Below are 12,471 nucleotides of genomic sequence, written 5' to 3'. Positions count from 1 at the left end.
CCCGCTCTGCAGAAGTGCCTGGAAAGCAAACTTGAAGCCTACCAGGGAATTTCTGCAGCCGGCTCGGAGATGTGAATCACGCCTGCTGCTTGCCTGCAGCTTCCCGGTTTCCCAGAGCCCCCGGGCACCGCAGCGTGGGTTCTAGCCATCCAAAACCCCACTAATTTCAGAGGCAGAGACAGCCACCCATCTCCCCCACGCCCTTAAGCCCTGCACTGCTGACAGCAGCCTCCAAACTGCTGCCTCCTCCTCCTCCTCCTCCTCCAGCCTGAGCTCAAGAATTAAAGCGCATCCCTCACTCCCCGCACCACCTCAACCTCCCCAGCGGCAGGACCAGACTTGAAACAACCCGGTGCCTCGAGCAGGGCGACGAGAGGCTCCAAACACCTGCCAAAGCCGGGTGCTCAGCACCCTGCACCGTGTGTGTGCCCCCAGGCTAACCAAGGGCGAGGAGGCAGGGCTGCCTGCCAGCCTGGGGATGCGACTGCCACCGGCAGAGCCCTGCTGAAGGTGAATTCCCCCGAGTTCAGCCCTTGGGCAGGGTCCAACGCTGCTGCCTGGCTCCAGTTTTAAGGAGGGCAAAGGAATCGGTTCAGGGACTGCAGAGCAGCTCTTGGCATTGCCTCATCTTTTTCCACGGGCATCTTTGTCCAGCTTGAACTGGGCAAAGGGATGGACGGGGCAGAGTCCTCTCTCCCGAGCTGAAGCCCAACACTAACTGAGGCAGGTTTGTGGCACACAGGAGCCGGGGGACGGTCAGATCCAGAGCCAACAGCCTCGATCACCTCGTTTGAACAGATCTGATCACTTAGAGTCACCACAGCGAGCTGCAAACCCTGCCTTTGCGAGCAAAAGCGGGTGGCAGGAGCTCATCTGCAGGGGGGAGACGGCAGCCAGTGCTCACTGCATGGCGCAGAGCCGGGAGCCGAGCCCAGGAGTTTGCCCCCCGCCCCCCCCCCCCCCCCCCCCCCCGAGCTCCAGCAATTCCCACCGAGCTCCTTTCCAGGCTGGGAAATATGTCCTGGCACTGGCTGATCTCCCAGTGAGGGGCTGAGCGGAGCAGCAGCCCCCAACAGCCGGGAGCAGCAGCAGCACTCAGAAAAAGCAGGGTGGGAGCGGATGCAAGACGGGCAGCGACAAAACAAGGGAGACAAAAAGCCCCCCTGACCTTGCAGCGGCTCAAACTTTACCTTATCTTCTTGCCGAGCTTCTTTTAAGCCAGTCTGGCAAACTGGACTCAAGGGGTTATAAGGACCTGGTGGCAAAACAGCAGCTGGGTGTCGGAGCACCCGGAGCTCACCCACACCTTGCTCAGGCTCCTCGGGTCCATTTTGAGGACCTTTGCAGCGGCACAAACTCACACCCTCGCTGGGACCCCGGGCACAAGGGCTCCCACGCCATCTGAGCCCTGCTGCAAAGCCCCCTGCTCTCCACCTGCACCCAACAAGCAGCAGAAGGGTGTCGCGAGGTGCTGCTACAGACGCTGCCCCTGACGGACGCAGCTCTAAGGAGGTTGTTTCACTCCCGCGACGCAGCTCCAAGGAGCCGGCGGCCTGGCTGGAAGCAGCACCGCAGTTTGAAGCATCTGCCTTTCTGCTGCTCGTGCAGCACTTTGAGGCTGAAGGAGAACCTGGCACCTGATACACGGGGTTCCTCTGGTGCAAACCCCCTCCTCGATCTCAGGCCCCCGGGTCGGGAACGTGGCAGAGCTCAGCGGCCCCGTCCTCCCGGCTGCCACGCCACCGGGCTCCCAGGTTCAGCTCTCCTGGGTGAATAAGATGCTCCTAAACCCGAGATACAGCCCCAAAGGCGGCCCGGTGCTTCTCACCGAGGGGAGCGCTGCCAGCGCGTCCCTGGGCACGACACCGATGCTGAAAAAGCCGTCGCTGGTGCCACGCGTTTCCTCTTACAGGGAGTGGAAGAAGAAAACTCATCAGCGACCCCCAGCTATTTTTACCACCCTGTTTTAGGCCAATTCCTCCATCCTTGACGGCTGAGATGCTGCTGACGGGAGCCTTTCAGCTTCCAGCAAGAGAGACCCGTTGCCTGGGAAGGGACGAGGGCAAAGCGCTGCTGCCGCTGCTCTTCCAGAGGAACGAGCCACCTGAGCACCACATGAGCCTCTAAACCGTGCCCAAGGCGCCCCGGGTCCCTGGTTATTACAGCCAGAGGGCTCACTGTAGCTCTGCTGATCCTCCCACAGGCTCTGTGACAGCCCAGAACAGGAGTTTACTGGCTGACCGCGAGTTCTGATCCACCCAGCCTGACGTGTGGCTTCAGGAGGGTCTGATGAGGCAGGCGGGAAGGAAGGAAGACGCACCCACTCCAGCCCTGCACAAACACACGTCCCCTGCACGCTGCGGGGCACACATTGGCACCTAAAGCGGAGGGAGAGGCCAAGAGGAGAAGGAATTCAACAGGCAAGCTTCTAGGAAACAGCTCACCTAGAAAACAGAGGGTCGGCTGAAGGTTAGTAGGGAAAGAAAACTCATACGAGCAAGCCCCACACCCTCTCGTGGCTGCAAATAAAGCGCTTGAGGTGGCTCGGTCAAACCCAGCAAGCTGGCACAATTAAAGAAAATGAAGGCAGGCTAAAAAAATCCCTAAACGTTCAGACAGGTAACCAGGGACTTCACCCAACTGTTCTCTGCTGATATGAGACAGCACAAGAGGCCAGGCAGGCACGAGGTGACAGCTGCCCCACCTCCGAGCAGCACTGCGTGTCCCTGGCCTCGGCGGATAAACCCCTGGACCGGGCACAGAGAGGGGAAGGTAAAAACCCAGGCACGGAGGAGGAGAACAAGCGGCTGAGGACTCAAGAGCCAGCAGCTGAAGAGCCCCGTGCTGAACCCAAGTCTTCCTCCTTACCCACAGCAGTGACATTACGGGGCTCAGCCCATCCCGTATAGCTGCGGGCTCAGCTCCCATCCCCGTGCTCAACCCCACCTCTGCCCCACGCCTCCCCCCACAGCTGCCACAAAGCCCCAAGGGCTCACACCAGCCCCGCACACGCTCCCTAGAAGATCTTTTTCCTAAGGACTGGCCTAACTGGGGCCAGCCTTAGCTCCTGCAGCACGCAGCAACGCGGGGCGGCGAGCCTGCTGTGGGGTCCCGAGCTCGGCTCAAACCTTCGCACCTCCCTGAAGGGACCGGGATGGTCCCATCCACCGGCCAGGCTGGGCCCAGCCACAGCACAGGTACCCTGCCTCGTGCCACCAAACCCCGAGGGCTGGCAAGACCCTGCAGCTCCCACCCAAGCTGTACGCACACCCCCACAGTGTCCCCTGCAAAAGGGGCTGCCCAAAGCCAGCGAGCGCCACAAACGACCCCGCGCCTTCTAGGACAGGAGCCACCAGCTAACGGCAGCGAGGGGCGCAGGCGGCAGCCTGTGAGCCCCATGGGCTAGCGGCCACCGCGTCCTCTCGCCACCCTGTTTCTGACCAGCCCTTCCCAAGAGGGGCCATCGCTCACCAACCAAGGGGTTTAGGTGCCCCCTTTCTATGGCTCCTGGCTAAAAGCCTTGCCAAACTCACCGTGGCCTTAGCAAGGTGCCCAAAACAGCGGCAGATCCATCGCTGAGCTGCCGCTCAAGCGACCCGAAAGCCCAACGCGCCGGCATCCAGCCCTGCATCAGCCCTGCCGGCAGGAGGGCCACGAGAGCCGCTGTACACCGAAAAAACGAGCTGCAACCGACCCCATCAACCAATAACTGGGGAATAAACCCCACAAACAGACAGAGGAAAGCCCTGGGGTGTTCCTTGCCCCACACACTGCCAGGCAAAGCAGCACGTGGAGATCCCAACACCATGGGGCCCAAAGCATCGAGCTGCGGAGAGCCAGGGGGGAATTACGCAGCGTAAGCCCAGAGATCACCTCAAGCGAGGATAAAACCTCGAGTGTCCCTCCTGAAACGCCAGCTGAGTGCCCTCAGAGAGGCCAAGGACCTTGTGCTGGAGGTGTCGGGACGCAGCATCCCGTGGGGGATGCTCTCCTCCCGGGAAAGTCGGGCTCTGCAGGGCTCTGAGGCCAGACACCTCCTGCCACGGAGTTCCCAGCCTGGCTTGAGCTGAGTAAGGTCCAACACCTCTGGAAAGCCCCTCGGGGGTCCCAAAGGGTCAAGCCTGTTCGGTCCAGCAGCCTGAGCCACGCGGGAAGCGGCCTATAGTTCCCATGGCCAGGTGTGGGGGGCGGCAAAAAGTGCTCCTCTGAGGCAGCCTTTTAACACCCCACACCCCTGGCGAGAGCGGAGAGCAAAACCCCATGTGAGCCCCCACCGGTACTGCGGGATGGAACCGCTGGTCAGGTTTATAGCCCTGCCCAACTCCACACAACACAACACGCCTGCAGAGGAGGAGAACACCAATCACACCTCTCCTTTAGGCAGAAGCTGTTTCACAGACTCCTTTTGATCAAGTTTGGGGGTTTTCCCACCGCTAAAACCTCCACGGGGGAGGCAGTGAGCACAGGGTTATCAGCTCAGATGCCTCCCTGTCTGACCCATGCACAGCTCCCACCTTACTCCATCTCCCAGCAGAGCCCGGTACCGACCTCTTCCCGCGGATCCGCACGGTGCCTTGCCATGCTCCAAGCCACGGCACTGCCTGTACGGAGGCCGGGCCCCCCTAGCCCTGAGAAGGGGGCACTGATGGCAGCAACGGTTCCCAGTCCCCAAAGCCACCCCAGCCCCGCCACAGGCAGAGAAAGCCGCCCTTCCAACGGGCCCTGCCGACCAGGCCGTGATGCGCACCGGTGGCTCTGGCTGCCGGCGAAGACACAGTCCCCTGGGTGCTGTGGGGCGGCTGGGCGGGGGGGGAGCAGACCCCGCACACCCACCCAGGACAGGCCCGGAGGGCCAGGCTGGGCCACGGAGCTCCAGAGGGCACGGGGGGGGGGGGGGGGGGGGGGGGGGGGCGCAGCCCTTGGCGCTGGGCTGTGCCCGCGGCGGCCCCGCGGGGCGCGATGCGGTCCTGGCCCGGGGCGGCCGTGCTGAGGGCGGGGAGGGGAGGCCGGAGCCTCCAGCTCCGGCTGGACGGTCCCCGTGTGCTGCCGGGCCGGGGAGGGGGAGCAGGAAGGTGGACACCAGCCCGGGGCAGGAAGGGCCCGTGGGACGGCCCGGCCCGGCGCGAAGGGCAGCGGTGCGTGGGGCCCGGCCCGGGGTGCGCACGGCCGGACGCCGCCAGCAGCCCCCGCCGCGGGCAGGGCCGTGAAGCGGGGCCGCTTGGGGCGGGAGGAGGAGGAGGAGGAGGAGGAGCAGCCGCCGGCTCCGGCTCCCGGCTCGGCCCCGCCGGCCCGGCCCAGCCCAGCCCAGCCCGTACCTGCTGCTGCCGCCGCCCGCTGCCACCGGCCCAGCGGAAGTGAGCGCCGAGCGGGGGAGCGCTTCCGGGGCGGGGCGTGGGGCGGGGCGGGCGGGGCAGGGCGGGGCTAGAGCAGGGGTGGGCTGTGAAGGGGCGTGGCTACGGTGGGGAGGGGCGGGGCTGGGAACGGAGCGGGGACAGGGGCTGCGACGGGGTGAGGGGGGCGACAGGGGATGCGACAGGGGGTGGGGACAGGTAAGGTGGAGCACAGAGACACAGGGACAGGGGACACCCCGGGGGGGACAGGGGACGGATGTCACGCCCTGTCACCCCCCTCAGCTGCGTCCCCCCTTTCCGAGGCGGGTGCCCCGGAAAGCCACCGCAGCCACCCCCACTCCTGGGGGTGTGGGGGACCCCCCGGGGCACTGCCTGGCACCCCCCACCCGTGGGCCCGCGCCGGTGGCGGGTCACGGGGAGCGGGTCACCGTCAGCGGCAACTATCCCCTGCAGCGGCTGGCGGGAGCGGGACGTGGGGCTGGTCCCCGTGGTCCCCATGTCCTTGACACTCCCCCGCTGCCTTGAACCCCCCGGGATTGCCCCCCCCCCCCGAGGGTGAGGGGCTCGGCCTTCCTCCTCCCCTGCTCTTGGACCCGCTTCCGGAGCCTCCTTTGGGGCAAGGGGCCTGGGGAGACCCTGGTGCCCGCAGGGGACGGCGGTGGCACCGCGGCCCTGGGCTCCTCCTGGGCACCGCCGGCTGCCCGCGCCAGGCGGTGGAGCTGCCCGCATCGGGGCACAGGGGGTCCCCACCGTCCCAGCATGCACCGGGGCACAGCGGGTCCCCGCCATCCCAGCATGCATCGGAGCACAGGGGGTCCCCACTGTCCCGGCATGCACTGGGGGGGCCGTGGCCATCACCCCTCCACTCGCCCCCGGGATCACTGCCAGGGCCAGAGTGCTGTGGGAGTGCTGATTGGCTGCGCTCTATAGCCCTGGCTGCTGATTGGCTGGGCTCTGCTTACCTGCAGGTTGGCTGGGCCGGAGGTACCTGCTGACTGGTTGAGCTCTTTCTGTGCTGATTGGGTGGGCTGCAGCTCTGCTGATTGGCTGGGTGGTCCATGAGTGTTGATTGGCCAGCTCGTCTACTTGTGCTGACTGGCCAGGCGGTCCAGAAGTCCTGATTGGCTAGGCTGTTCCTGAGTGCTGATTGGCTAGGTGGGCTGACTGGCCAGGTGATCCACGTGTGCTAATTGGCCGGGCAGTCCGTGCATGCAGATGGCCGGGCTCCCCCCCCTCGCCCCCAAGGGCAAGTTTGGGGGGGGGGGGGCGCGGTGGGGAAAGACCCCCCCCAGCCCCTTTTCAGCCCCGCTCCTCCCTGCCTGGGCACCCCCAGCATCCTGCAGGTGCGTCCCCTGCCCGCTTGGGGCAGGGGGTCCTGGGGGACCCTCCTGGCAGCCCAGGGCCCCCCCAGCCAGTGAGAAGCCCCAGCCTCAGGCAGTGCCCGACCCCCAGGGAGCCACGGAGTGGGGAGTCTGGGTGCTGACCCCTCCCCAGGCTCCTTGCTCTGGCATCTCACCCGTGGGAGAGGGCTGCCTGTGTCATCCCGGGGGGGACCCCAATATCCTTCACTCCAGGGTGTGGTCCTGCTCTGCCATGGGTGGTCCCGGCTCCCTTCCCGGGGGTCCCACTCCCTTCTCGGAGATCCCACTCTCTATTCCCGGGGGTCTCACTCCCTTCCCAGGGGTCCACGCTCCCTTCCCGGGGGTCCCGGTCTCTATTCCCGGGGGTCCCTTCTCCCTTCCAGGGGGTCCCGGTCTCTATTCCCGGGGGTCCTGCTCTGCCCTGGGGTCTCCCGTTCTCCTGCCGGGAGGTCCCCGCTCCCTTCTCGGATGCCCCCCGTTCCCCATCACGGGTCCCCGCTCCCCACCATGGGCGTGGCAGTGGGGTCCCGTCCACCCCCCCCCCCTCCGCCCCGCGAGGCTGCAGCGTGGGGCGGTGCCGGTGCCCATCCCCGTGGCCGGTGGCGGGGCGGAGCGGCCGCACCGAGCCCTATAAAGCGGGCGGCGGCAGCGGCGGTGCCGCAGCGAGGGCGGGGGTCGTCATGAGCCTGATGCTGGAGACGCTGCTGGGCCCCCCGGGGGGGCTCCGCAAGGAGCCGGGCCGCGCTCCCCCGCGCTCCGCCGCTTCCAGCGGCTTCCACTCGTGGCCGGGCTCGGTGGTGGGACGGGCTCGGGGGGCGGGGGGCGGCGGCGGCAGCGCGGCCGCTTCTTCCACCGAGAGCCTGGAGTCGCTGAACGGCGAACCGCGGGCGCGGAACGAGAAGGAGCTGCTGCAGGTGCTGAACGATCGTTTCGCCGGTTACATCGAGCGGGTGCGGGCGCTGGAGCAGCAGAACCGGGCGCTGGCGGCGGAGGCGGAGGCGCTGCGGCAGCAGCAGGCGGGGCGCTCGGCCATGGGCGAGCTGTACGCCCGGGAGCTGCGCGACATGCGGGGCACCGTCCTGCGGCTGGGCGCCGAGAAGGGGCAGCTGCGGCTGGAACGATCGCGCCTGGCCGAGGACGTGGCCGCCCTCCGGGGACGGCTGGAGGAGGAGGCCCGGCAGCGAACCGAGCTGGAGGCGGCCGCCCGCGGGCTGGCCCAGCGCTCCGCGCAGGAGGAACGGGCTCGGGGACCGCTGGAGGAGCGAGCCCGAGCCCTGCGGGAGGAGGCGGAGCTGCTGCGGCGGCAGCACCGGGCCGAGGTGGGCGCGTTGCTGCGCGGGGCCCGCCTCGAGCCCCCCGCCGAGCCCCCCGCCGCCCTGCGCCCGGGGGTCACCGCCGCCCTCCGCGACCTGCGCGCCCAGCTGGAGGGCACGGCGGTCCGCAGCACCCTGCAGGCCGAGGAGTGGTTCCGCGGTGAGTCCCACCCCCGCCCCGCGTCCCGCCGAGGGCTCCGCCGACAAGCCCCCCGCCCTCTCCCCGGGGCGGCGGGGACCCCCGTGGGCTGCCGCACTCCGGGAGGGCGTTAGGGTACGCCCGCCCCGGGGTGCTGCAGGGACCCCTCCATATATACTGCGCTCAGGGAGGGCGTTAGAGCAACCGCGCCCGGGGGCCGCAGCCCCCGCCCCATATATCCAGCGCTCTGGGGAGGGCGTTAACCCCACTCCTGTCACCAGCTCCCCGGTGTCTGCGGGTGCGCTGCGCCACCCCCCGCCCCGTCCCGTCCCGCAGTGCGTTTCGGGGAGTGTGACACGGTCACGCTGCAAGTTTTCGGGGTGCCGGACCCCCCTGATGCTGCAGGGTGTCCTACCCGTCCCTCCGCGCTGGAGCGAAGCCAGGAGCGTTTGCGGTGCGCTGCGGGGTGGAGTGTTGCCGCATCCCTGACGCGGGGGGTAAAGGCGGGGGGGGGGCAGGGAGTGTCCCTGCTGCCCTGCTGGGTGGGGCACTACGGTACCGGGGGGCTTCCGGCCCCCGGGGGCGCGCCGGCGGGGCGGGGTTCAGCACCGCGGACAGCGGCGGTTCAGCACCGCGGACAGCGGCGGGCGCGGCCCCAGGGGCGGGGGCTGCCCCGGGCTCTGTGTCCCACCCCGCCACCTCCCGTGTCGCCCCCACATCCCCCGTCCCCCTCTCCACGTGTCCCACGCCCTCCCTGTCCCCCGAGGTGGCTGCAGGGCGCTGCGGCAAAATCCCCCCCGCCTCACCCCAGGACAGAGCGGCCGGGCGGGGTGCGCAGGCAGCTCGTTGGGTCACAGGGGCTGCGGCAGGAGCTGCAGGGGAGGGGGAGGTTCGCAGCACCCTGGGGAAAGTCCAGGATGGAGGAAACACCCCTCAAACCCGTCCTGCCCGGGGATCTTCACCGCCCTGGCACAGCATGAGCCCAGGCTGGTGAAGCCAGCGCAGCCAGGGAGCCGCTGCCAGGGCTGGTGCCCAGGGGAGGTGCAGTATGAAAGGACGGGAGGTTTCTCAAGGAGGGGAGGCTGCAGCCTCCCTCCCTGCAGCTCCTCCTTTCGCCTTGTTGTTGCAGTGAGGCTGGACAAGCTCTCGGAGGTTGCCAAGGTGAACACGGACGCCATCCGCTTGGCCCAGGAGGAGATCTGCGAGTACCGCCGCCAGCTCCAGGCCAAGACCACCGAGCTCGAAGCCCTCAAAGGGACCCAGGAGTCACTGGAGAGGCAGAGACAGGACTCGGAGGAGCGCCATCATGCAGATGTCCTGTCCTACCAGGTAATGTGGTGCAGTGGGCAGCACTCCAGGCATTGTCTGGTGGGGAGGGACCATCCAGCTGCTGGGGAGGAGCAGTGGTGCTATGGCTTCAGAGATGTGATGACCACAGCAAATTCTCAGGGTTGTGTCCAGAGCCAGCCTTCCTCAGGTCCTGGGGATGAGGTACCCAGAGCCTGAGGTTGCACCCAGACTGTTGTGTCCCTCACCCACGACGGAGCTGTCCCACGCCTCTGCCTGACTTTGAGCCATTCAAAATATTGGTCACAAATGCCACTAAACCACATCCAGAGTTCAGGCTGTGTCTTGTGTCCCAGAACTGGGAAGTGCAGCACAAAGGGTGGCACCAGGTGGGGGCTGTGACTGAAACACTGTCCCCAGGGTGATGCCCTACCAGCCTCAGACTGGGGTTCGGTGGCCACCAGACTCGCCCAAGTCCTAGAAACGTTCCCACAGCTTGTCCCTGCTGGAGGGAGCTCTGGCAGGGGGCCAGGGGCTCAGCTGGCAGCAGTGCAGCTCTCATCTGAGGTGGTGCAGGGCTCCTGCTGATTCCCCAAAGGGAACTGGACACACTGGAACAGCCCCCAGATGCATCCCCTTGCCTCTGTGTCTGCAGACCCCTCTCTGAGGGCACTCTGATGCTGAGTGAGCAGTCCCTCCTTGGAGACCAGGGCTGTTTAGGGGTGCTCTGTGTCCCTCTGCTCTTGGGGACTGGCTCCCCATGTCACCCGTTGCCTCTGTCTGCCCACAGGAAACCATCCAGCAGCTTGACAGCGAGCTGAGGAACACCAAGTGGGAGATGGCAGCTCAGCTCCGGGAGTACCAGGATCTGCTCAATGTCAAAATGGCCCTGGACATCGAAATTGCTGCCTATAGGTATGGGGTGGGCAAGGGGAAGGTGTGGGGGGTGTCTCAGCCAGTCCCTAGTGCTGATGTCTCTGGGGACACTCCTCAAGGGCCCTTGCTAACACCTGGGCCCTGCTTGGTGAGCAAGAGACCATCCATCCTCTGAGACCGTGGTGGGCAACATCCAACTGGGTGACCCAGCCCTGCACATGGCTTGGGGAGGGAAGGGTGAAGAAATCTGCACAGCCCAGGGTCAGCCAGCACATCAAAAGCAGAGCAAGGAGGGAAATGGAGCTGCAGGGCGTGGCTGACAGCTCCTGGTCATGGAAGGAGGTGAGATCTGGGTGAGACTCAATCACTGACTGCCCTACTCCGGTCTTTTCCTGGCAGAAAGCTCTTGGAAGGGGAGGAATATCGAATTGAGTCTGGTTTTGGGATGGTCTCGTTCCCCGAGGTGGTCCCCAAGGCTCCTAGCATCACCACCAACATCAAGGTGAAGAGTGAGGAGAAGATCAAGGTGGTGGAAAAATCTGAGAAGGAAACAGTGATTGTGGAGGAGCAGACTGAGGAAATTCAGGTGACCGAAGAGGTCACAGAGGAGGAGGAGGCAGCAGAGAAAGCAGCTGAAGAGGAGAAAGCTGAAGAGGAGGAGGAAGAAGAGGAGAAAGCTGAAGTAGAGGGCAACGAAGAGGAGGCCAAGTCTCCCGCAAAAGAGGAGGCCAAGTCCCCAGAGAAACCTGAGTCTCCCTCAAAGGAGGAGGCCAAGACCCCGGCTGTCAAGTCCCCTGAAAAGCCCCCAACCCCCTCAAAGGAGGAACCCAAGACCCCAGTGGTGAAGTCCCCAGAGAAACCTGCGCCCCCCTCAAAGGATGAGGTGAAATCCCCAGAGAAACCTGTGCCCCCCTCAAAGGATGAGGTGAAGTCCCCAGAGAAACCTGTGCCCCCCTCAAAAGAAGAGGCCAAGAGCCCAGCTGTCAAGTCCCCTGAAAAGCCACCAACCCCCTCAAAAGAGGAGGCCAAAAGCCCAGCTGTCAAATCCCCTGAAAAGCCCCCAACCCCCTCAAAGGAGGAGGCCAAGACCCCAGCTGTGAAGTCCCCAGAGAAACCTGTGCCCCCCTCAAAGGATGAGGCCAAGACCCCAGTGGTGAAGTCCCCAGAGAAACCTGCACCCCCTTCAAAGGATGAGGCCAAGACCCCAGTGGTGAAGTCTCCAGAGAAACCTGCAACTCCATCAAAAGAGGAGGCCAAAACCCCATCTGTCAAATCCCCAGAGAAGCCCCCAACGCCCTCAAAGGAGGAGGCCAAGACCCCAGCTGTGAAGACCCCTGAGAAAGTCAAATCTCCAGTGAAGGAGGAGGCCAAGTCTCCACAGAAGGAAGTAGCCCCAGCCAAGGAGCCCACTCCCTCCCCTCCAAAGGAGACTAAAGCCCCTGTGAAGGAAGAGCAGCCCAAGGAGGCGAGGGCTCCCTCCAAGCCCGGACCTGAGGAGGACAGGAAAGAGGAAGCTCCTAAGAAGGATGTCCCAGCCAAGGCGGAGGAGAAGCCCAAAGAGAAGGTGGCTGCTGTGCCGGAGCCTCCAGCCCCACAGGTGAAAGAGACCGCCAAGCCGGGCCCCAAACCTGCAGAAGAAGGAAAGGCTGAGAAGGCAGCAGCTCCACCAAAACCTCAGCAGGAGGTTGGCAAAGCAGCTGTGAAGGAGGCTGAGAAGCCAAAGGCCGAGGAGAAGGCGGAGGAGCCCAAGAAGGAGAAGGCGGAGGAGCCCAAGAAGGAGAAGGCGGAGGAGCCCAAGAAGGAGAAGGCGGAGGAGCCCAAGAAGGAGAAGGCGGAGGAGCCCAAAGCTAAAGCGAAACCCAAAGATGAGCCCAAAGCCAGCAAAGAGCCCCCCAAGACCGAGGCCCCCTCCAGCAAGGAGGGCAAAGCCCCAGAGCCGGCACCCGCCGTGGAGAAGAAGTGAGCGGAGCCCTGGGGGCTGAAGAGCACCTCTGGGCACGGGAGCTTCTCCGCTCCCCTCCGATGGGGCGGGGGGGACCCGCCGCCAGGCTGGGCTTTCCCTCAGCAGCGTGTCCGTGTGCGAGACGCTGCCCCTCGCTGCCCTGCCCCGGCGGTTTGGCCGACAGCTTCCCCAGCAGAGTGTG

At 65.6% G+C, this 12,471-nt stretch overlaps 1 protein-coding gene across 2 annotated transcripts; it reads left to right on the top strand.

The window, feature by feature from the left end:
* The first annotated feature begins 7,392 nt into the window (after positions 1 to 7,392).
* Positions 7,393 to 12,290, top strand: NEFH (neurofilament heavy chain). 2 transcript variants are annotated; one of them, XM_086474231.1, is made up of 5 exons: positions 7,393 to 8,185; positions 9,294 to 9,493; positions 10,242 to 10,366; positions 10,727 to 12,035; positions 12,135 to 12,290. In XM_086474231.1, the coding sequence occupies exons 1-5, from the start codon at positions 7,393 to 7,395 to the stop codon at positions 12,288 to 12,290; spliced, it is 2,583 nt and encodes an 860-aa protein (XP_086330357.1). The 2 variants fall into 2 exon arrangements, with proteins under 2 accessions (XP_086330357.1, XP_086330356.1); XM_086474230.1 differs by having other exon boundaries at positions 10,727 to 12,290.
* Positions 12,291 to 12,471: the final 181 nt, after the last annotated feature.

Source organism: Leptosomus discolor, chromosome 16, assembly GCF_034619465.1.
Source record: "Leptosomus discolor isolate bLepDis1 chromosome 16, bLepDis1.hap2, whole genome shotgun sequence".
NCBI lineage: Eukaryota > Metazoa > Chordata > Aves > Leptosomiformes > Leptosomidae > Leptosomus > Leptosomus discolor.
The sequence above is the reverse complement of the archived record's forward strand: the minus strand, read 5'-3'. Positions and strand labels throughout refer to the sequence as shown.